A 26,832-nucleotide genomic window follows, 5' to 3' on the forward strand; every position below is an offset into this window, starting at 1 on the left:
ACTACAACTGTAGTTCCGTGTCAAATTTTGGTATCAATCAGTCAACAAAAAGATGTCCAAAATACATATTCGCACGATAGATTTAGTAAAAATACCACATTCACGATAAAAATTTATATTCTGTAATTGTTGCTTCCCATGTAAGCCAATCGAGGCCTTAAACAAAGTCAACAATTTTATGCGGTGAAAAAGGGTTAAAACTTTATTGGAGGTTTTCAAGAAAGTTTTCAAGAAACCTTTCCCGTTGGTTTGGTAAGATGTAGCCTGTTACAAAAAGAAAAATACTTATACTAAAATGAAAACGCCGAAAATTTATTAATTAAAAGATGGATTTTTGTATTCTGATAATACGTATAAAATACTTTTTTTCTGTTATGTTAGAATTGATATAAAAAAAAATTGTATTTTTCTACTGCTTTATGTCAGCTGTTTTATATATTATCAATAGAATTGATTCTTTTATAAAGGTGTTTGGTATTTGGATATTGATCTAAGTGTTAATTTGATTTTTCTATCGTGTTTATTTAAATTATGTATTCAATAAATGCGTTTTCCTATGATTGTACTGTTCAGTATATATTTACTTTTTGAATATAAAAATTTAACATCTCAGCAACTCTTCGCCATGGTAAGCAAATTCTGATTTCAGATCCATGTTTAATTTAAAATTGAATATAATCTTAATGGGGAGAAATGATGTTTGGCTGCTGTTGGCGATGGTTGAGAGGAGGCTTTGGCGAGCAAGTTAATCTTCTTGCAGCGATAGATTGGATCTTGTAAACAAGGGGAAATGAGAGTTGACCTCCGAAGGGAGGTGATTAATGTAGTTTGCTTTCTTATCTAGCTATTTTTGAAAGAATTCTATTTTCCCAATGCGTTGAACCGCATTAAATTTAAAAGTATAACTCTGTCTTTTTTGTGTACATGCAAATAGAATTTATACATTTTCAGTGGAAGAACTGAAGATTGCTTGATAGAATCAGACTTTGCTTTGATGATTTTTCGTCATTAAATTTCATGAAAATAAAATAATAAAAGCGAATAAAGAATTGAAAAGACTTTTTTTTTAAAAATGAAGTTATTTGTTAAGACGAAAGAGGTTTGAAAACTTGAGGGAAAAAAGATGTTATAACAATTTTATAAATCGGTGACTAATGACATGAAGCTGGTAGAATTTAAACAGAAACTGTTGTAAAAGAAACTTTAAAGAATATTTGGAAGATGAAGAATTCATTAAAGAATTAAAATTCCTCTATTGTGGAAGATCTGTTGACCTTTATTGTCGAAGATCCATTTTGAAGTTGTAGGAGGAATGAAGAACAAGACAAAGTAATCAAATTTTTAAATACTAATTAATAATTTCAATAGGTTAAGGAATTTTTATTACAAACGTAATAAATTTCAAATCACTTCTTCACGGGTTTAAAAACACAAAATTAACATGTTCTGATTGAATTCTGTCCTAGAATTCCTTTCCACTTTGATGAAATTGCCATGAAAAAATGCCGAATGAGGCGCCAGGCGCAAGAAAGATATAAAAATATATTAACGGTTTTGAATAGTAATGTATTAATTTAAGGTATGTGTTTACGTTCGGGGTGAATTTTTTTTGAAAAACGTTCGAAAATAGTAATATTTTTGAATTTTTGAATAAAAAAGATTGGAAAAACATCTACAAAACCAAAATATACCAGTTAAATGGTAAAAGTTTTTAAAAATTCGAAATAAAAAATAACTTTTTTTTTTATTTTTTGGCTAAAAAGAGGTATTAAATAAAGTTCATTTAGTTTAAAGATTTGTTAAATTATTAGCTTAAAATTCTACAGATTGATTAAGAAATACATTATCTCGTTCTTCAGCTGAAATATAAGCTGTATTTCTACCCATTCTTTAAATATTGGGTTTCGACTAATAAATAAAGCGAAATTTTTAATTTTTTTTCCCATTGTGAAGCACTAAAACAACAATAATATATTTTTATTCACTATTAAATATATCTATTTATTCTCTAGCTCAAGAACTGCAGAAAATATTCAGAAATTATTATACCAAATTTGAACAAAAAGAGTTTAAAAAAAAGCATCAGATTTTAATTCATGAGGGTTTTGTAAGAAAATTCTATTAAATATTAGAATTTGAAAAAAAAAAAACAGAATCTAAAGATGTAAAATAGCATTAAAACGTATATAAATGCAAATATAAAAACCGGTGTAACTTTCAAAAAATAGACTTAGAAACAAAATTTTAATGTTTTTATAAAGAAGCCTGTTCAAATATATACAAAATAACTAATAATTTCACAAAAAGTTGACTTTTCAACATTGTCACCTACTTTATAATAAGATAATTAATCATTATAAAAAACAACTATATTTAAAATTACTGTTTTAAAACCCACTGTTAAAGCAAGAAATTAATAAGACAAAACAGTTATGTAACCAACTGATTTGCGACAAAGTTAGTCTGTTTTGTTAATTCAATTATTGAACCAAATGTAGTATTTGAAGCAAAAATCTGCGAATAAAATTTTCATAAAATGGAAAAGGGTTGTACGGACTCTAATTTAACATTACAAAATTTTATTGAAATTTGTTTGTCTTTTACGCCAATTTACACTGCACTACTTTCAATGATATTGAATAACGCGCCAGTTGCATAAATTTATTTTAGTTATATGTGTTTCATATTTAGTAATAAAACCTCATTCTTCTCTTACCAACTGAACTTCTTATTTTACAAATATCAATGTAAACATTTCTGCGTACGTCCCTGACTAAATTAAACAGCATATAAAATAAGCGAATTATACTTTTAGTCATACTGTCATTAGTAAATTTGAATGTTATTAGTAAATTTGAATGTCATTAGTAAATTTGAATGTCATTAGTAAATTTAAAATACTGTCATTAGTAAATTTGAATGTTATTAGTAAATTTAGAATACTGTCATTAGTAAATTTGAATGTTATTAGTAAATTTAGAATACTGTCCTTAGTAAATTTGAATGTTATTAGTAAATTTAGAATACTGTCATTAGTAAATTTGAATGTCATTAGTAAATTTGAATGTCATTAGTAAATTTAAAATACTGTGATTAGTAAATTTGAATGTTATTAGTAAATTTAGAATACTGTCATTAGTAAATTTGAATGTTATTAGTAAATTTAGAATACTGTCCTTAGTAAATTTGAATGTTATTAGTAAATTTAGAATACTGTCATTAGTAAATTTATAAATGTCACGCGAGATGAGCGCAACGATTCGCTTGAAATTTTATTGTAATGCCAAATATGCAGTTTTTCTTTAGCAAGTGTAGAAGATGTGTTTTTCTCTAAGAGTGTTGAATAAGATACAGCAAGGTTTTTTTTTTTTTTTTTTTTTTACCTTTGACTGTGCAAGAAAACTGAGGTGTAGCGTCTGGAAGAGGCAAGAAGTAATAAATGTTCCGGCCGCCTCACTTAAAGGTTGCTATCTAGGTAAAACATTAATACCACTTTTATAGTAAAATATGATAAAGGGGTATATGACAAGTTAATACCATGCCCCAGGAGCTATTTATCCTTGCTACGCCGCTACAAGAAAGAGGAGGTTTAAGAAACTGGCAATGTAAGTGTACCACTAAATCTATTTTTAAAATATAGATCTTAATTTAAATAATTTTGATATCATTTCTTCTACGTTTACACACCTTGATCATAGATCTCTAGGCAATGGCGTGGGTGGCCTTAAGGAAAATACTGCCATGTTATTTCTGAACATAACATTTCATTCTGAAACAATCTTAAATCAGTGTGCTTCTCTGAATGTGATAATAAGATTACAAAAGATTGTAAGTTAGAGTAATTTTTTTAAAAAGTAATTTTAACTGATTAAAGGTGCTGAAATTTGAATAAAATAATAATCCTAAAGCGTTTATCCATTCTCACGCACTGTGGATCAAACAAGAACTTGACCTAATTCATTAATCTTATTTCTTCTTTCGAGTCTTCATAACATTAATGGCAATGAAGTAATATGCCATTTCCTTTGTAGGACCCAAACAACTGCGTGTCCCCTGATGGTAACAGGAAATTTAATGGAATCTTAATCGGTTCATTAGGTGAAATGTTTGCTCGGTATTAAAAGATTAAGAGGCTTGTGCTGTTCATTTTGTTAACGTTTAGAAACAAAAAAAAAGTTTAAAAAACAAATGAATTTTTAATTATTACAATATTTATTCTTACTCAAGGTTTTAAAATTTCACTTAATTTCCTACTCTTAATTTTCTATGGAACAGATTGGTTTGATTTAATGTCACATATTTTAAAAATAAAACTTCAAACTAAACCAGCGGAAATATTCTCCTCTCGAATTTCACTTATGCACATGCAATGTAGTATGATTTAGATTAAACTTTGTATTGTATTAAAGAAAATATATGTCAATTTTCTATCTCTTCAGGATGATTTATGAATGCATTTTATTGCATATTTGAACTGTTGCATTCATATATATCAATGTATGAATAAACCTAAGCATGAATAAATAGCAAAATTCAATGAGCAGATAATTGCAACTTTTATTATTTTATATATATATGCTGATTCTTTATATTCTTCTTTAAGGGACCAGATCGTAGGTTATTGTTACTATTTCCTTTCAACAATTTTTTTTTTTAAATTTTTGAATGGCATTTTTTACTGTTAGTGAATCAGAATTTTTTCAATGTTTCCGACTTTTGTAATTAGCGTTGATATGAATGTTCCTGAGCATTATGGAGGGAGAAGGGCCCATTGAAAAGAAACAAAATTTCAAACATTATAATATATTTACATCTGAAGTATACTGTAAATAATAATTTTTTTTAAATCTCTTAAATGCTTAGTTAATATTCATGAGATTTTCTACCACAATTTTCGTTAGTTAATCTGTGACAATCATACTTGAGATATTGTTAACAGGATAATATTCACTGTAGAAGGGTATATTTTCTTACAGCATGCACGGTTATGTATTAATAAGTGAAACAGGAACAGCTAAAACATTTAATATGCCGAAAATCACAATGTTTATTCTGTTTATTTTAATATTCCGTTGTGAAATTTAAAAGAGAATAAATATAAATTAATAGGTATTCGAGCATTACATTCCTAAGTTTCAGTAGCTAAATAGTCTACTGTTAGGTAAATGTGATTTCGAACTTCGAAAAATGTTATCCGTCTAAAATCAGGCCAAGATTAACCAATATCAAACATTATCAGTTATCACACATACGAAAGGAAGAAGCCAATCACTTTATGTTTCATATCTCAATTTGCAATATCTTTAATTAAGAATAGAGTATCTTCGATAGGCATTTTAAAGAAAGTAGGATTCACTGCTGACGGAAATGAGGGAATAGTGCAAAGCGGATATGAACTGGTGAATAATAAGCATTTATTTATTCACTTTGATAATGATAAATACATCCCAAATAGCAAATGATAAGATACAAACTGTTTTTTTCTGATTTAATAATCAAAATAAAATGTTTTTTTCCGGGGTTTCTAATGCTTCTCCTGTTTATTTAAAAACATTCTCTGGATAAATATTCCCATTGTATATCCTCAGAGTAATTATGTTTAAAGAAAAATTACTTAAATATGCAAAAATAATTATTCTGCACTACAAGGATATTTTTTTGTTGTTGTTGTTACTTAGATCCATGCCAATGAATGCAATATGTACAGATAAGATCATTAAGCAATTATATTGACATTAAATATTTATTGAAATTGATTAATTAAAAATATTTTATTAAAAAGTATCCTACTTAATATCAAAAATCCAATCAATAAATTCTTTAAATAATTGATTAAAATTCATCTTAAAAGGTAAAAATGTATATGCCCCAAATATACGTTCATATCTGTGTAGCAAACGGATGAGATATGTACTCTTTAATGTACAGTGTAGTAGTACATTAAAGCATGTAGTAGCATATTAAGCTTCTGTAGACACCAGAAATTTTGTTTATTTACATATTAAATGCATTTTTGATTGTCACGTGTGCTATTGAATATTTATGATCGTAATGTTATTATCGATCCAAAAACGAAAGATATCATTACTTGATCGGCTGCATTTGTCTCAGAATAATTTTACTTCTTGTTTACTTTCTCGTAAACGAAGTACTTGAAGTAATGAAATCGTCAAAAAATTCAAACTCGAGATTTTGAAACGAATTTCCCCGTTTTAGTTCCACGTCCGTCCTGAGTTCGAAAAACACATTTTTGGAAAATGTCTGTATGTGATAAAGATAACTCAAAAAACCCTTTGAGCTAGACGAATGAAATTTGGTATATGGTAAGCATTTTTTATATTTCTATCACACTTAGATCAAAATCTATTCAGAAGAAGTCTGTCTGCCCATCTATTCAAATATAAATTAACCCGATAACTACGAAACGAAGAAAGCTAGATGAATAAATGTCGGTACACAGATTCAGTATCTAAACTGTAGACATCTATCAAATTTTGAACCAAATTCAACAAAGGGTTGAACGTTTGTCGGTTTGTATTTTCAGAAACATCTAAATGCAATAACTCGAAAACGCTGAGACTTAAGTTTATCAAATTTGGCATGAGATTTTGTAACTACGATTATACTTTTGTGTAAACATTTGATTTTAGTTGGTTGGGAAAAAAGCATCTAAATCATTCACAAAATCTATTTTTGGATATTTTAACTGCATACCAGGAGGTAAAATTCGTTATGGATCACTCAATAGATTCAGTGAAAATGTTAAATTCACACCAACGTTAATATTTCGTAACTATTGTACTCCAATGGCATGTAAGGCATTCTGTGTCTAGTCCAAGGTCATCCATTGTTGGCTGGGAACGGGGAATAAAATTTTATCAGAGAGCATGCGAGAAAGTTTGAGAGGACCTCTCCCGCTGGTTTTACCATCATAATAAGAGTTTTATTCGTGTCTTACTATAGCTAGAAAAAATGTCACAAGGACTAGGCATGAGGCAGTTGTTGTTTTAATTTCCTCTGCTACTTAGTTCAAAGATCATTTGCAAAATGCGATTAGTCTTCCGGTGATGAAAAATGACATGTTGCCCCAAGCAGTGAATCAAGATGTACGAAGATCATTATGAATTTGTCCTCGCACGTTAAAAAACAATAATGAAACCCTAACTGAATTCCCTTTTCCGGCCTCCTGTTTAAGGGAGATATAAAAACTTGTTGGAAGAATCAAGAGGAGATATTCTCTTTTCACTCAGCAGCGGTTGGAATTAAACAAAATGTTTCAATAATCTAGTAACCTCTCAAAGGATTACTAGATTTCTTTTTTCGGTAAGTTATTTATAAATATGATTATTATATAAGGTAAAAGATGAAATTTATAATTACCCAGTTTTACATTTTTATTGTTGTTTTCGAATTTTAAAATTAATTTTAATTTAGATACTAAGCAAATTATTCTTCATGGTTATATTACTATTAAGACCTACATTCGTATTTCAAGATTCGTGTGCATTTTGTGGAGAATAGAGTAATGCTTCAACCCTTTTATTTATCTAATTTAGAATAGTGAAAGTTATTTAATTTGGGATTTTAAGCTTTTCAGTTTATTTTGTTTGCAAACTTGTATGTCATAGTTTATTTAATTCATCCTAGGTACAAAATGAAATCTATCAACAGAATACCTTTACATTATTCGTATTTATATTTTATCTTATATTTCTTTTGAGAAACTGAAAAACTCTTACGAGAGCATTATATCCAAGAGTTCATTGTAATTATAAACATAAATTTTAATTTGGCATATAATAGTATATAGGTTTTCATTTTCCATGTACTTGAAATAGCTTAGAAAAGCTATATTGCATAAAAGTATTTTTGTTTTCTCTTATATGAAATATCGCAAGAGAGAATATTTTAATTCTGAAGAAATTCAACTTCCGAGTTTTTATTAATCTCTATTGTTAAGATCTCTTTGGGTCCAAAAAAATAATCGATTTCTCTGTATATGAGTACGATAACTCAGAAAGCAAGAAACTGGAAGGATAAAATTCAATGTGTAATCCTTAGCCTGACATTGGTGATTTCTATTAAATTTTGGACAAAATCTATTAAAAGAAAGATTATCTGCCCATCGCCTTACAAGAGACCATTATAAATTAAAAATACCGTAAGCTAGTTTGATGAAATTTTCTTAGATAAAGGAAATTTAGCATGAGCTAATCGTTTAAAAATTTTGGATCTGGTTCAGATTTTTGACTCGGCTAATGCCCAAATGCATACATGATTCTCTTCACTATATTACGAAGCTTAACATACATACAAAAAAAACACATCATGCTATGTATATGACAATAGAAAAAAAAAACATTCCTGCTTTGGCTGCAATTTGACAGCAAACTCTGTTCTGCCAGAACTATCATCGAATGTCGGCTTCCTAAACATTGGGTCGAATAGAATGTGAACTATCCATGCATGATTTATCAATAAACATTTATTATTGGTCCAGCTTACGTTGCCCAGTTTCTCTCAAACAAATTATAATGGAATGCTTCCCACGTGGGTGTTTTCATTGATTTCTGGTGCCAACTGCTAAATCAGGATTTCACCTATCGTCATCAGCATACGTTTCAAAATGTTTTGGATATTCTTTCTTACTTTATTTTATTTTATTCCCCTTGTTATATTTGTGGATGGCATCTTATCTTCTAAATTTACAAAAATGCGATTAATTGAATTCGATTTAGTGCATATTTAAAGGTTGGTACTTAACTGAGCATTTGACGTAAAGTAGCAATATGTATTAAGGTAATTCAAAAGTAATACAATTTCTCCCTACGAAATAAGGTATGAATTTTGAAACAATGAATAAATATTTATCAACAGCACACTTTTCATCTTTTTTTTTTTTTTCGATAAGATTTTCCACCTTTCCTTCAAGTTCATTATATTATTGTTTTTGGCTTTTTTAGCAAACAAACTGAACCAAACCCCATCCCATTGCATCATTATCGCTATAACAATCAATCAAACAATAACTATTTACAATCAAGAATGTTTGAGAAAATATAAATAAATGATAATTTAATGGCGCAAAACTTGAGCTTCACGACGCTCATAACATCACTTCTCAACTGAGATATTATAATTTTTCAGTTTCACTAAGGATTTTTATGATTTTTCCATCGTCGTGGAAAAAAGTAATTTCTAAATGATTTGCATATTCATTACTTTTTTATCTGGTCATTTCATCTAATTTCACTAACTTTGTATTGTACAAATTGGAACTAATCGCTTCATAGTTTTAAAGATATTGAAACAGCATAAAGTGTTTGCAATTCCCTCAAATTAATGGCAAATTATTCTTTTAAAATATTTCGACTTTCGATCGGATTTGCATAGATCCATCACATCTGATTCAGGATATTTTCAATTGAGGCTTTGACGAGCAATCCATTTTTAGTTTCCAGTTATTATACTTTTTTAAAATGTATCGTTTATAATGTGTTTCTAATGGAGATTAAAAGTTTGATATGACAAGTTCCTTCAATTTCCTTCAATTAAAGTGGAATTCTAATATCAAACTTTTTAAAAAATATCTCTCCTTTTGAAGATACTTACTGATGTTCATAAATAAACTTGGAGTTTTTCTCTAATCTCAGATACTAAAATACGACGATTCGAATCCGTTATAGCAAGGATTTATAGTTGTCATTCTGTTGAGTAGGTTGACAGAAACATTGGTCATCATTTAATGAAAAGTCTGCACAAAGAAATTTGATAAACCAGTTCTGATAAGCGATTTATAGCTGTCTTGAACACTGTAAATTCTATTTATCTTTTTGGAATTGCTAACACCTTTATTCACTTTATCAGAATAAAAGAATGAAATATAATGGAAATTCTTTTATTCTCATTTCATGTTGAACGTAATAATCATAAAAATAGCTTTAAAATAAAATTAATTTATAGGTATTTGCATGAGTTATATGATACTCACTAAAGTTAAAGTATCAGATAACTAACAATAAATGTAATACATCGCATGACTCTTTCTTAAAAAAATCATCGTATGACTCTTTAAAAAATATTCGTATGACTCTTTCTTTAAAAAAATAATCGTGTGACTCTTTCTTTAAAAAAATAATCGTATGACTCTTTCTTTAAAAAAATAATCGTATGACTCTTTCTTTAAAAAATAATCGCATGACTCTTTCTTTAGAAAAAAATCGTGCGACTCTTTCTTTAAAAAAATAATCATATAACTCAAAAAAGCAGCTAAATTCTCTATTTATGAAGCAGCATATATATTTTTTCTTTTTCTTACACGAATCTTATTGACTGGGTATCTAAAACTTGCTTATCAATTTGCTAATCATTCAATTAAATTAATATAAAGCAGTTCTCTGAGAGCTGTCTATTGTCTGTATAAGAATTTTAGAGAATTATAGTTAGGTCTATTAAAATAATAGACATTATTGTCAGTTTTGAATATTATACTAAATGAATTCCTTTTCTCAATTTATTTTTTTTATCAACTCTGGCAATGGCGATGCAATATGAAAAAGTTTATGCGTGTGTGTAATACGTTTCTGACAGAAGCATTCTTCCATCATTTATTAACGTGCTATCTGTGTTTTTGTATAAATTATTATCTGTACTTTTGCATAAATTTTTGTTTGCAATAAGCGTTTATTGTAATGCGAATAATTCTATATCGCGAATAATTGTGCATTTATTAATCTCCTTGCGAATTTTATCAAATAACCAGTATCAAAGTACATTTATGCCTACTAAAAATAGACTTGCACCGTTTTTATTTGTGTAAAAAGAGTATCTCATGCTGGTATGAAAAAATACGCATTTTGTGCAATTAAAAAATGAGAATTATAGGAAACTCCTACGTAAACTTAGTGCCGTGACAATTCAATCCGTTCTACGAATATGATTGCACGTGCTAAAGCAATGAATTGAAGATCAAAACTATCCTCAGACTGTTAATAGGGAAGAAACAATTGTCTCCAGACGAACAGATGGCGTATGGCCAGACAGAATTCTTACTCGTTCATGTCTTCCCTGTTATTATGGTGATAAGCGAAACAGCTGATAAGGAATGAATTCTATGCGAAATGATAAGCATTAAAGAAGTAAGAATAATTATATCTATCTAAATTATTTTGTGACAGAACTTTATAAGATTTGATTATCCTTTGAAACTGATTATAGTCTAGGTTTGTGGGCAGAAAAATTATATAAGATTTTTTAAAATTGAAAATTTAGGCTGAAGTGTATCAAATGAAAATGCTGAATTTTGGAATAATATGGATAATATTATATTGCATGATTTTATTCCCAATTATGCAAAAAAGTATAGTGTACGTAAGTTTTAATGTATTTGAACTGTTATGGTGAAAAAACGATCTAATTGTAAAAAAATAGAACAAATATATTTAAATCATTGTTTGTAAAGTGTTCCGCAAATTATTCTGTCTATTCAATTTCAACTTATTTAATTGCAGAGTGAAACTTGCAATCATCTTTAAATAATAAATTAATAACATAAAAATTAAACATTGCATCTTTAAATATACTATACATTGCATGCTATTATATTTTAATAAATAATAACATGTCTTAAAATGTAATCACCATAAAAATTAAAAAAAATATCTTATAAATTAGATAAAATTTAAATAAAAATATTCATTAAATGAAATCATCTGAAATATTTTAAGTAGAAATTAAATAAAAATTTTAATAAAATTCTTTATTAAATAAAAATTTTAATAAAATTCTTTATTAAATAAAATTTTCTAAACTAATTTATGTAAAAGTTAAATAAAAATTCTCACTGAATAAAATCATCCGAAATAATTTAGGCAAAAATTAAATAAAGATTTGAACAAAAATATTCATTGAATAAAATTATCTTAAATATTTTAAGTATGGGTTACTAGATACCAAAAATAACTCGATGTTCTTAAAGTACTAATTTGACACTAGTATAATTCTGTTACATCAGTATATAATTATAAGGCTACGTAAATATGATTTTAATTTATTTGAATGTTGAACATGTAACCATGTTTGAAGTCAAAGAATCGACTTTCTTCGTATTTCTGCTCTAATTTGTAGTCATATAAATATAAACCTTTCGAAAAGTTCGTGCATTTTTGACTGAATTTTCTAGCAAAATAAATTTGCATATAAATAAACAGCTTGCATGTCTTCTCATAAAAATCATTATGCTATCAATATGAATAATCTCGCATTAAAAGAATAGTCAAAAAGTAAAGCAATCCTAGGTATCAAACTCAGTATATATAAATTGCCATAGTTTCGAGTTGCGTGTTCAATATCTAATCAATCTTATTATAATAATGGTGCATTATTCAGTGACTGAAATTGTATAGAAAGGGGAGCACAGGTTAGTTCAAACCAATTGGATAATTATGTTGTCTGTGCTTAAAAGATAGCTTTAAAGCTTTGTTTTGCGATTTACCTATTTTTTTCCAATACTCAGTATACTTTTAAGTCATTTTCAAGGACACATAAATGTTTAAAAAACATTACATAGGTTAAATTAAATGTGAAATTGCTGACGAATGTCATAAAATAAACTCGATATATGTTGTAGATGAGACTTTATTAGATATGCAATTGATTAAACGCGTGGTTAATAAACTACAATATTAAATCGTCACGCTAATTAAATGATTTTAATACTAATGAAAGATTTCAAATGCTTGGTATTCATATGACGATCATTTTGATACAATGTGACAAATAATTATTTTTTTAATTACTTTTAATGATTTATCTTATTATTATTATCCTATCCAGGTTAAAGCCTATGAAACTATTTTAATGGTAGCTTCTAAAAATTGCAAAAACATTGTAAAATGCTAACAATATCTACACATTGCAAATTATTAAATTTAAGGTTATACGACTTAATTCAAAATAGTTTTAATGAAACAAAAAAACAAAATAACTATATAAAGACTAAAACTAAATAAACAAGTAAACGCGTTAGTTAGTATAAATTAATAACTTCCAAAATAAAGGTTTAAGTATGTATAGTATAGGGTAATGGCAAAATATATAGTTAAACAACCTATGGATTAGTGAACGTATATAATGTATTAGTAAATGAATATTATTTAAGAGAGATATTGCTGGATTTCCTTTAAGATTCTTAAACAATGTTTAAAAACAATTTAAAGAGCCATTTCATAATTAGAGAAAGCGATAATTGTTCAGTAAGGACAATTAAAATACATTAACATCTTTAATCTATTAAGAAATGAATTTTTATAAAAGAACTCATTATCGAATGAGTTCTTTTACGGCATTTCCCCAAGGACTTTATGTGTGCCTCATTTTTAAAATGAATGCGTGATAACATCGTTTGTGTTCTGGTTACTGATTCTTTTTATCATTCTTGTTCCTATTTGAAGTCATTATTTAAATTGAAATTAACGTAATGAATAGAATTTTATGAACCTCTGCAGACTTTTTTTAGAATCTTATCTCTTCTATGCAATATCGATTAACGTTTTAATTTTTAATACATTTTCTTTATCACGCTTTTGAATTATAAAGTCCTTTGAGAGAAAAAATAATTTAAATTGTTGTAATAGTTTTATTTGAAAAAAATTTTTAATGGACAAATATTCAATTTACAATATTCTTATGATAAATTTTAAAAGACGGGACAAAGTCTTATTGTATCAGTAATTCGTAGTATAGCAGGAATTTCGATGCATGTCAAAATGCAATCTCTTCGAAACAACAGTCATTAATGTTTTATTAATTTCTAATTGAACTTTAGTTGCATATTTGAAACATAAAAGTAAAAATATAAAAAAGTTTTTTTTAAAATTTAACCAGAATTGAGTGAAACCCGATTTATTTAAATTAGTGTTTACATTTAAGAGACAATCGTCGATTTTTCAAATAAGGTACATAATAAATATGTTGTTAAAAACTTTAATGTATTCACAATTTTTTTATATTAAGTTTGAACGTTCGTATTAATTCTCACTTTATCAATAGATCGTTAAAATCATCTTGTTAATAATTCTAGTCACGGAATTCCTGCAATTTTCCACTTGGTATTTCAGTGGAAAATTGACAATTTCCAATCCATTAAAATAAAAATTCAGACTAATTCTGGTATTGGAAACTATCAATTTTATATGGATATTCTTTTATATCACGCAAAAACGTTATGTTACCTGTTTTAAATAAGCAGTATGAAAAATCAATCTAAATGAAAAAAGTTTGACTTTCAGCTTTAGAAACAAATGCACTATATATTTTTGCAGCAGCATTCTTTTAATTATTTATATTTAGACGTTGTTCCGCAACTTGCGAAAACAAAAGAGTTGAAAATGATGTAGATATTACTTTAAAATTGGTTAGGGGGAGGATAAAATCCATCGGTTATTAGGTTAAATTCATCGTGGAATTTATTTACGTAAAGTATTCAAAATATTGGTTTCGCTTTTAAAATTTTTCTCATCCTCATGTAAACAATTTTAACAGCAGTTAGAAATAAATAACTAGAATGTTTTTAAAAACAGATAAAAAATAATGTAAGCACTTCTACTCCATAAAAAGGAAAAAAAGTAGTGTGAAATTATAGAAGTAATGGAATACATTTCTACTATGTAGAAATGAAAAAATGTGGTATGAAATTATAGCAGTTTGCTTAATTTTTTTAGACATAACATAACACCATCCTGTGCCCCCGGTGTCTATAACACTAAGTTATCTAACCAGTTGGATGAGCACAAGATGGAAGGGGAAAAAAAAAGAAAGAAGATAAAAAGAAAGAGACGACAGACCATCCAGGGTTCTCCAGAGAGAATCACATTGGTGTCAAATCCTACATGACTATATTCAATTTTTTGGTGATGTAATAACTGGATAGAGGGGAAAAGAATACTTAAACAAATGGTGACTTTGAGTTGAACTTACAGGGAAATGAGATTACTAACTGAAAAATTGATAAATTACATTGAGAATATCTGTATGACATATATTAGCATATAAGTAATCACTAAAGAGTCAGAAATCTGTGGCGTCCGTCTGAATCCTGTGGTTTTGATTTCCTTCGCGAGAACTGCACTTTTGAGGGACTTTTGAAGTTATAATTTCGGCTGATTTTGACATGTGGCATTTTGGTCTAAGCTAATGTGTAGTCTTGAATAGGTCTTGGTATTTGTGAATAGGGTTTACTATGGAGTGGATCTTGCCACGTGAAAGGGTATTCGATGCAACTCTCCTGTACCATTCTTCTTCGAGACTTGTTTCTGGCTTTCTCATGTGCCATGACCGAGTCAGTAGGCATTCGGTGGCATAGTGAATTGGGGATCCTATCTCCCCACAGCTACAGTAAGGAGAGTTGGCCAGATGGAATCTGTGTAGGTATGTCGGGAATGGACCGTGTCCAGTGAAGAAAAGGACATCCGTTCTGTTCCAGTTGGCAGCGTATAGAGAAACTTTCGGTATTATATTGAATGTGGAGCGGCCTGTTTCGCCTTCTTCCCATTCATTTTGCCATATTGTCGTCATATCGGTTTGGAGGATGTTCTTCAGGTGACATCTTGGGAGCTTCATTATATTCCGATCTTGATTAGCATTAGCCGCTGTTTTGGCTAGTTTGTCAGCCGCTTCATTCCCTTCATAAATTTTTTTAGACAAACGATCAAATTTTGTTTTTATAAAACCTTGAGACCAAGAGAACATTTTACTTGCTGTAACGATTATCTTGGTGGTGGTGCAAACACATTTGTGTTATTAAAATTCGTTATAAAGATTTAGTAGCTGATTTTTTTGTAATTTCTAATTATACATAAAGACTAATAGCCAATCATAACGTTCACCAATGACTGATTGCTATTCGCATTATCATCTTTAGAAGAAAAGTTTTCATTGTTTTTCCCTCTGGTGTGGTGTGGAGAGGGAGTGCCAGCTCAGGTGCCGTCCTCGTCATCTGACCGCGGTTCAGAATTAGGAGGTCTGTCATAAAACACCCCTAGTGGTGCTTTACAACAGGACGTTAATATAACTAAACCAAACTTCTTTGTTTTCATTGATTTGACGATTAATATAGCATCAGTACCTAATCATATGGAAATGGAGACAATCAAGATGCAACACTAATCATATTTGAAGATAAATTCAATAAATTTAGGATGAATGAATTTTACAAATACTTGCCAGTCATGTACGAAAATTATCATATGAAATTATTTTAATGTTTGAACTTTTATTTTCTCTTATACGAAGTGTAGAGAAAATATTATAACTATCAAAAGATTCGAACTCGAGATTTTGACGAATCTCCTCCCTGAATCATAAAAATATATATTTCAAAACATATCTGTCCTTCCATCTGTCTGTCTGTGAGAATTATAACTGAAAAATATATTGTGCTAGACTAAGGAAATTTAACTTATCGTCTTTACACCAAATTTGCAGATTTCTATCAAATTTGCATCAAAATCTATATAGAAATTTGTCTGCCGGCTATTCAAATATAATTTAACACGACAACTACAAAAAAAATAGTACTAGATGAATGAAATTTGGCAAGCAGATTTAACATCTATAGATGTCTAGATCTATAGATCTCTTAGATCTATAAATCTCTTATTAACATCAATAGATCTCTAGATGTCAAGCATTAGGAAGGAAGCATTATGGTTTTTATACAATTTTTTTCGAAATAACCAATTTTTCTATAAAAATCTCAAGACCCAGAAAAACTTAGACCTCGTTTATTCACCAAGTTTTGGCCTTGGTTATTAGCATTTAACGTATGGATAATTTTTTAAGGAAATTATTGAAGACGTTTCCGTTATCGAAGGATATATAATCTAAATTATGAGCTTTATTTTTTCTACATTTTTAGTAGCCAGTCATTAAAAACTTTTAAATTATGAATTAAAGGATGTATTAATATAATATAAATAATCTTTTAAAAGAATATTTTAATCGTGTATAATTTTACTTTTCCCTCAATTTAAGATTTGTTAGAAAGATTAATCTTTTGTTTTGAAATCAGAATTACGCAGTAGTTTTATACATAAACATGTACATAAAGTACATAATAAAATAGAATTCTATTCCAGATATCCTTTTAGTATAAATTGCCATCCTAGCTAACATCACTTAACTTAATGCGAATATAACAGCAATGATAAAATAAAAGCAATCTCTCTATCAAACAAAAATATATAAAATGACTAGACTTGAAAACATGAAAAAGAGAAAAACCTGTCTGGCATTTTCTCTTCTAGTAATACTTCACTTTTCTCTGTCAATTACATTTCATGAGTTTCATACTGCCATCTTAGAAAGTGTAATTTTAACGCAACTTTCTCTATTTTTCACTTTGCATGATTAAGTTTCCAACTTTGCATGATTAAGTTTTAAATTAGTTTTATGAGTTTCTTCCTTAAATCTTAACAGATAATACGTGACATCTGGAAGAGATGAAAATAAAATAAATCAGCTGAACATGTATTGATAATTTACTAAGAAATCAATATAAACAAAAACGGAGCTAGATATCAGAATGCACTTACTGATATAATTGTCCTAAACTATCATTAATATAGAATTTTTTTCAAATAAATTATTCTTGGAAAGGAAGTTAAAAGTTTTCGTCTTTCTTATATTTCAAAAACTGATGTCTCCAAGGAATTTGGTACCTCAGAAAACTTCTGGTTTTGAAAAAAAAACTCTTCGAGTTATAGAATAATGCTTATATAAATCATGTATATAAAAAATATCTAAATTTCTCTTATGTCATGGAATAAAGAAACTATTGTGGTTCTTAAAATGAATTTGTTTCTGGAAAACAACCTTTTCTACCCTATATATTCGGGAAACTAATTTCTAAAATCTTAATTAAGTTACAATTTAAATTTCTTCCAAAAGAACCCCATTGTGTGAATAAAATTGTATTTCGAAATGCTAGTCCTTTCGTTAATTGGTATCATGTGTCAAGGAAATTAGGCATAAACGTGAACTATATAAAGACACATTGTTTTAAAAATTAGAGACTGTTTCTTCTGACAAGGAAATTAGATATAAAGGTGAACTATATAAAGCCACATTTTTTAAAAAATTAGAGACTTTTATTTCTGATGTATTGGTTCTATTAACTGCTATTAATTTATAAAAAAATATTTCACTACTCTTTATTTTCTAAAATCAAGTAATTATTAAAAAAATATTGAAAAATGAAATATATATTAACCAATTAATTTAATTTTTGCTGATCTTCATTAATAAATCATTCACATAAATCGATAAATGAATTACTGATCTTTAAAATATATTTAATTATTTTATATTTCACATAGAAAATAATATATTTCTGCAATTACATATAAGTTAAGTTCTGCATGAAATGTGAAAATATTTCGAATTTTGATATTTTAGAGTAATATTTATGCTTAAATTATTATTATTGGAAATGCGTACAGCTTATGGTTATATATGACTATTTTGTGTCTGGAGTCATTCAAAAAATAGATTCATCTCCTTTAAATTAGGATACAGATGAAAAATTATTTTCTTTCCTCGATTCTAGATTAATGAAACCTTAAAAAAAATGTTTTTATGCTGTGAAAATCACGCTTTGCAAATTGTATGTGACTACTATAAAAAATTGAATTTTGGTGAAAACATCGAATATTTTTTTTATCAAGTATTCTTGATTCCTAAACAGCTTTCTATATAAAATCGTTTGATTTTTTTCCAGGTTCGTTCTTTGGGATGTTGCATTCATTTTTATATTTATAAAAAATAAAAATTATCTTTTATATTATATTATATTATGTATATTATATTATAAAATAATATTATATTATTTTATTATATTATTTATATTATATTATAAAAGTTACCTTTTAATGCCATTTTACATCTTCAAAGGCTATTTTCTTGAAGTCTTAGCTTTAATAAGATCTTCTAACGAAGATATCGCAAATTACAATAAAATGAATATTTTCCTTCAAATTTCGTATAATAATTTCTCATTGTCCTTCATCTTCTGTAAATATAGACTAGGCAATCTGTTCATTTAAAAGGATTTTGCATTTGTTTTGGTGTTTCATGATGCAAAAAATTTGGAAATTATTAACAATCAAGTCTCCATAAATCAAAATAATGGATAAAAGTATGGCTATCTCTTAGTTCAAAAACAAGATAATATATTTCTCAATCAATCTACAAAACTTCGAACAATTCATTTGATAACCTTTGAAACATTAAAATTTTATTTATCTTTTTAGACTAAAAATTCATTTTTTTCCATTTTTCTAAGCAATTTTGTCTTTTAATGGAAAATTTTTTCTTTCATAGTTGTTTTAAATCTTTTTTATATATAAAGTCAAAAATATAAGTATTTTATAACATTTTTCAAAAAATTCATGCCTAATCTAGTCACCCAACATTAAATGAATGAGTATTACCGGACTTTCAAAAAATCGTTTCATAAACTTTTTAAATTCATTATATTTTACAATTTTTGTTTCTTAGTGTTTTTATGGACTATGATATCTGAAATTCCGTGTTTTTAATATAATTTGCCAAATTTTCAATACATTTTATTCCGATTGAATAATTGGTTTAGACCTATGCTTTAGCATTTTTTTAGTGAATTATTTAAGAAAAATTTATACCACAGTTTGCTTTTAGAAAATTTATTGAAATTTCATTCATCTCAAGATGTAATATAAGTAAATAATTTAGACTTATGCATGTAGTTTTGAAAACTAATCTGTAAAATTAACCCTCTTGCTGTTTAAAAGTTAGACAGCAGTAATGGATAATAAAACACATCTATCTTTCTTAACCATTTATGCTTTATGTAATGGAGGAGAAAGGCACCTTTTTATTCACTATAGAACAAATATTTAAAATAACAAAATCACAAAAAATAGGAAATTTCTCCGTTTAGAAAACTGTTTTTTTTTTTCTATTTAAAATACTTCTACACATGAAAATCACTTATGAAATATGTTTAAAAAAGTATAGTATCTTTATGCAATGCAAATCAAGCGTTCTCATTTAACGTAAGTTTTAACGTAAAGAAGTTTCTACGTAAACTTCTGAAGAAAACAATGTTCACGACATCATAAAATTAAAAACAATTATCTTTTCAACGATATTGCTTCAATTTTTGTGTTAGATTTCGGTGGTTTCCATACCCTCTATGTCATGTCACATCTGAAGCAAAAGATTCACCTAAGACTTGAGAAGAATTTTTTTGATAATATCAAAACAAGATGCATATAATATGTACAACTGAAAAGGAGATAATAAAATTGTTTCTTTTGCACATTGCTGTTTTCTATTTTAAGATTCTAAAAACTTATCGTAATTATAATAATCACCCTGAACACGAATAAAAAAACATTAAAAAATAATAAGTTGGATTCTGTAATGGAACTCATTTTTAAACTGATACATTATTCAATTGTTGGCTTATTTTCAATATTTGAAAATAATGGAATCGTCCATTCTTATTCACTACATTCTTAGCTTTCTTTAAAATTCCACATAGCCGTTAAACTTTTTTATTTCGTTCCTTTTCATCATCGAAATTCACTTAATTTTCATTTTCGAAAACAGATTGAAGAAAAATCACAATAATTTAAATTTTTCTTCATGTCTTTGCCTAAAGTATGAACAACTCTCTGCCCAAACCAATCTAGCAAAATTATATTACAAAATAATTTCAATTTTCGTCGCTTTTTTTATCAGTTACTCTTGATATCCTTTACTGAATATCATTTGTAAATCTCTGAGAAAGTTGCTTTTCTGTTCTTAATGACTTTTTCAAGCTGTATCAGAATTCATGCCAAAGTACTGAGAAACATCTCATTCATATTCTAGAACATACAGGATGATGCAAAATACTGTTTAAAAAATGGAAAGGCAAATCGGTTGTAGAGAAACAATGGAAAATGTCATTAAAACATGAGTTCGCAAATTCCTTCGGGAGAAGCTAGAATTAATTTAAGAGAATGCGTAACACGAGGTCAACAACAATATTTACACTTTGTCTCCATACAAATTATAAAACAAAAATGTCACAACACAAGGTGGAAATTTTTGCTAAAAACTCAGATGCTCTCTTAAGGTAAGAAATTATGTTCGGAATGAATTTTTTGAAAAATGTTATTAAAAAAACTAATATTTTTGAATTTTTGTATAAAATAGATTAAAAAATATCTTTGAAGCAATAATATACCATCAAAAGCCAAAAGTGTTTGGAAAATTAGAAGAAATATGGTTTTATTTATTATTTCTCACTAAAAACAGATATGAAATAAAAATTTAAAACATTTGTAAAATCTTTTTAGATGAACAGATTTCTTATTCGCTTGTTTAAAAGCTGTAGAATATATTAAGAAATTATTATACTAAATTTAAACAAAATATATGTATAAGATATTAATTTACGAGATTTTTCTTCAAATGATTTTTTTTAATTTTGAATTACAGAAACTAGTATCCTAAGATGTAAAATAGCATTAAAAAGGGAATTCTGAAAATATAAAAATAATTGTAACTTCCCCAAAAACCAACATATAAGCGAAATTCAAGCGGTATTATAAAGAAAACTGTTCAAAAATTAAGAATGTTTATAAAAATTATTTGATATTTGTAATGAAAATTTGCTTTTTAACGTTATAGGCTCCTTTAACTACCGTGCTACATCAAATAAAGCATCTTTTCAAAATTTCCAACATTTATTGAATCTACTTTTTTGCTTCTAAAACTCCCAAAAAAAGATTTATAAAGCAATTAGCGCTTTGAAATTTTCGCATATTTAATGAAGAATCCACTACTCTACCAAAAAAAGGCTTGATTTATTTCCTTTTGTTCAGAAAAATGCCCAATAATACTTTTAAATAGGTGATGAATTTTATTTGTTCAAGAGGAGGAAAGTACTCGATCATATTTTTCTGAGATTTCAATCTGCACTTTGTTCTGATTATGTATCAAGATTACTTTCCAAAATTTCATAAATATATGTCGAATCTGAGCTATCATCATTTTGTCTATAAGTAGGTGGACTTGCTAGAAAATTTGTGAATCTGTGCTACTCACTGTCATAGCTATAACATTAAAAGAATTTAAAATGCTAGCACACCCTCCTATGAAAAATTAAATACATTATTTCATTGATTTCTGTTGTTTTAATCCTTTTCTTCTAGCTCCCCAGTGAAGGTACAAGAAACAAAAGTATAAAAATTTATAAAATCCTTGAATTTCTAAATAAAAGAGAAAGTATGAGGTCAAAAAGGCCCCGTGCGTGTGCTGATGGGTTAAACTGATGCGAACCATTTTTGTATTTTCAAATATTCATATTCTCATTAATAATACAAATTCACTACACGACATTTGACAACATATGAAAGAATGATAATATCAACTCAGTGATTCATTGTAAATAAAATGTTATCAGAATGCAATATTTCTTTAATTCTTCTCATTATATGCTTTTTGCTCAAACTACTGAAGAAAATTATGGTAGTATCACTAAAAATATCATTAGCTTATTGTATTGCTACGTTCTTTACTCGTATTTTAATCTAGCTTTATTTGTCCAACTTTTGTTTTGAGGATAAAAATGAACATTTTGTTAAATGATGGAGTTTAAATCCAATTCCTGAAAACTGTAACAAATAGTCATTACAATTAACTTCACATTGCGTTTCTTCATCTCTTCTTGTATACATGCAGATTGTTTTCTGACATCTATGCACTGACTATCAGTTATTTTGATAATACTGTCGCATATCCTGGTTTGGTTTTATCTGATTGTTCTTGCAGTGAAAGAATTTCTTTGTTCTACTTCACAATTCAGAAATGGTGATTGTATTTAAGTTTTCTTCATCTTTTCTTCTTATTTTTAAGAAACTTTACGAGTACCCTCTTCGACTTGATAATATTATTTTGAAACAAATTCTGGAAAACAAACCACCTCTTTCTCTACATTTGATCAATTTTGTAACACATCAGAAGTTCTCTAAGCAAAAGAACACAGAAACTGACTACCAAATCAATAAAATAATGATGCCTTCAAAATAAAATGCCTTCTTTAAACTCTAATGCATAATGCCAATAGTTGAAACAAGTTAACCAGATATTTCAATTATAGACACTCATTTTAATTTCTAATAATCAAGTGACAAGGTGCATTACAGTTCTTTAGATAATTGATAAAATAATAAATAAAATTTTATTCAATTTCATTTTTCTTTTCCTTTTCAGATCCATCTGAAGTTCTGAGATTGAACTAAAGCTACAAGATTTCCATGATGGCTTACCTGAAAAGGCTATATGCCATCATTGTACTCTTATCCTTGCATCGTGTCGAGTAAGTATATACATCTTTGGATATATATAAAACAATGCCATTCATTATTGTCCGAAAATTTCTCCATACTTCTTATATAAAAGTAAATCAAATAATCCAGAACATAGGTACATAAGACAACAAAACTATGAAACTTTTTTTAAACTAAACATAATTGAATTCGTGTATAAAGTGTTTCATCTATCTAGAGTTCAAAAGCATGAAGTTTCTCTCGAAATAGCTTTTGCATGATTTCAAAACTGGAGGTTTTCATAAGTATTTTAAGCTAAACACAGATGCAGCAGATGCTCAAATTGACATTCATGTTTCCAGAGATGAGCTTGGACTTATTTTCCTAGATATTTGAAAGCGGCAATCTTAGTTATGGGTTAAATAATAAATTATGTGTGTCTGTATAAATATTACTTCACCTTGAATTTTTTTTAAAAAAACTCTCATTCTTTGCTATATTTCGATTTACAAAAGCATTCCAATTTCATAAGTAATTTCTCTCCTAAACCTTTAATCATCTAGATTTTACAAATCTATTATCCCTAAATCTTTCGGGTGATTCTGTGTTTTTTTTTTTTGTTTGTTTGTTTTCCATCAATATTTGAAAGAAAAAATGCGTCTTGAATACGCTCATCAAATAGAAAGCATCATTGCCACGACTGTGATATTCGTTTTCATATTTGTAAACAAGAAATTCCTTTTATTAGAAAAAGAAATGTACCTTACACTATCGCTGTATTCGAAAGTAAAAATTTTATGTAAAAAATGTGCGTTTCCTCATAATCTTATGGTGCCTAGTACTTCTGTCAATTGCTTTTTTAAATAAACACTGAATGAATATAGGATGAATATTTGACTTCAACAATTATTACTTCTGAAAATTTCCTTTTTTACTTTTTAGTGTTTATTTATAATGGTTGTGTTTAGTATTAACTTATTATGGCAATAAATTTGTATTGATTTCGAACAGTTCAAGAACTTCAATGGAATTGGAGCGAAATGTGTTGAACACTATCTTTGAAGGTTATGACCCCACCATTCGCCCAACTGGAGCAAATGGCACAGGTATTTATTTAAGATTTCTTTTTATAAATTACAGATTAGTAAAATATCATTCATTAAATTAAAATACTTCAGATATGAATTAATAAAATATGAACATTGAAACCATTTCTTGAATTCTCGACTCTATGTTAGGTATTAATGTATTATTAAACGAATGTTGATACGGTCGCGATTGCTTCTGCGAAGAGAAAACTGAAAAGAGCTTTAATAATACTTGAGAATTATATTATTACCGATTGGCTTATATTTATTTTTTATGAATTAATTAATTAGATATTTATCAAATTTAGTTTGCTAAATTCACTTCATTAATTATAATTGCACAAACAATTTGAAGATTGAAGACAAATTGTTGACAAGCTGAAGATTCTATCGTTAAAAGAAATGAAACTTTCGATACTTTGACTTTTAAAACTTTTCTTGTTCAATGACGTAAGTTGTATTTATTTATATTCTTTATAAACTGAGAATCTTCTTATAAATACTTAACATATCTATATTACAACATTTTTCAGAACGCATGAAAAAAACCGATAAATTCCTAAATATTTCTTTTTATTTGCTTTCCTTTTTAGACAAAAATTCTGTTTAAAAGTCTCGGTTTACGGTATAAACAGAAACAAACTAAAATGTATTGGCAATGCAAAAACGCATACTGGATATATTTAGTTTTGGTTGTGAATCACATATCATAATTGGATGTATCGTTCTGAAAAAAGCACCAAAAATTTAGTTTGAAAATTCTATTAGAAATGAAAATTTAGAAAAAAAATCAAACTATATTTAAATTTTAAATTTAAATATGGCAATCCTAACTACAGTTCTCGTCTAGACAGTTACATTCTACGAAATTCTCACTGAGAGTGTCACTTTCTGAAAAAAACATCTATTACGTTCTGGAAACATCCATTTCAATTCCGGAAGTGTTACTAAGTAATTTCCGCCAAAATGGGTCGGAAGCAAATATCTCACGTCCTCGGCTTTTTCTTTACTTGTCTTCCTCCCCATAAGAAATGTGAAAAGAGATGTCAGATCGTTTTCTAGCCCCCCCCCCCCTCCTAAACTCCTGACTATAACCGAATTTATAGAGAGGGGATCAAAGAATTTTTGTACCAATTGCATCTTTGTGACTCTGATGTCTCTTTATAAAAAATTTCGCACTACCATATATACCAAGAGCTTTGCTCCACGCATCCGAAAGCTTTTTAAAATCGTAGTACAATGTTTATAATAGTAGTAATAATTTTTAATGACTTCTCAACCCGACTGAAAACTTTGGCCACGAATGGGAAATATGATCTGGATTTCCTTAACATTCTCAGGGTTCTCATTTCTAAACCAATAATACAAAAGATGAATAATCTGCCTATTTTGGATAGGGAAATAGCAATCATCTTAAGTATTTTGAGCATGTGAGAAGTAGGAAACAACAATAGCGCCATTTTTTATAGTTTAGCTATCATCTGAAGCCGTACTGAAAAACTCGAAATGAATCTTGTTGTAGAACTGCGAACTAGAAAAAGATATTTAGTTGTTGAGAATTGCTGTAGAATGAGTAGATATGTTAAGTTTTGAAAAAAAGCGAAATTAAATATAACGGGATGGTAAATTTGGTCATCTTTATTAAAAATATACTGTAAAATGATTAACTTTTTACAAGTATATAAGTTTTGTTTTACAAAAAATTTTCATTATGAGGAATTTCTTCGTTAAATTATTGAGCTCTACAAAGAAGGGAAAAAAATCCGACAAAATAAGACTGCGCCTTTTGTACAGTCTGGTATTAAGATTACACAAATTTGGAAAATGCTGAAGAAATTTAGTTGAGAAAACGTGGATAAGTTCAGTTTTGGTAAAAAAAAAAAAAAAAAAAAAAAACCCATAAAATAACAATACTAAAAGCTAAAACGCTCGCAAATGTACTCAAGTCCAAGACAAAGCATTATGAACACTAACTTGAACAAAATTTATAGTGAACTGAAATTTACCTTATTGCTTAGTTATTTAAAGCTGAATGATAGTCTCCATATTTTTCAGCTTCCAGAAAGTTATCATTTAAACATATATTTCACATTTTTCTTCTCAGGACCTGTTGTGGTGAAAATCAACACGTACATAAGAAGCTTGAGCAACATGGATGATGTCAAAATGGTAAGTTATTGTAATAATTTGATGCTAACATTTTCAATAATGTCTTATAGTGTGGGAGGCCTCATTTGGGTTATCCTCTAGATGGGACCTTTATTGTAACTTTAGTTATAATGAAATATTTGGGCCATAAAGTAGGCCTACTTTGTTGAAACCATGTAAATGGGTAAATGGGTTAATAATATGGTATCAAAATTATGAAGTATGTCAAAAATTATGGG

General features: G+C 27.8%; 1 protein-coding gene across 2 annotated transcripts in view; it reads left to right on the forward strand.

The window, feature by feature from the left end:
• The first annotated feature begins 7,184 nt into the window (after positions 1-7,184).
• Positions 7,185-26,832, forward strand: part of LOC129960347 (glutamate-gated chloride channel-like) — a 36,372-nt gene continuing 16,724 nt past the window's right edge. Inside the window, exons 1-4 of one of the 2 annotated variants that reach the window (XM_056073724.1) lie at positions 7,185-7,323; positions 23,302-23,407; positions 24,369-24,463; positions 26,550-26,614. In XM_056073724.1, coding sequence (XP_055929699.1) covers positions 23,346-23,407; positions 24,369-24,463; positions 26,550-26,614 — 222 coding nt within the window. In that variant the 5' untranslated portion in view covers positions 7,185-7,323; positions 23,302-23,345. Of the gene's footprint in view, positions 7,324-11,000; positions 11,139-23,301; positions 23,408-24,368; positions 24,464-26,549; positions 26,615-26,832 lie in introns of those variants that run through there. The other variant, XM_056073725.1, reaches the window with a different exon arrangement.

The sequence above is a fragment of the Argiope bruennichi genome, chromosome X2 (assembly GCF_947563725.1).
Source record: "Argiope bruennichi chromosome X2, qqArgBrue1.1, whole genome shotgun sequence".
In the NCBI taxonomy this organism is placed as follows: domain Eukaryota; kingdom Metazoa; phylum Arthropoda; class Arachnida; order Araneae; family Araneidae; genus Argiope; species Argiope bruennichi.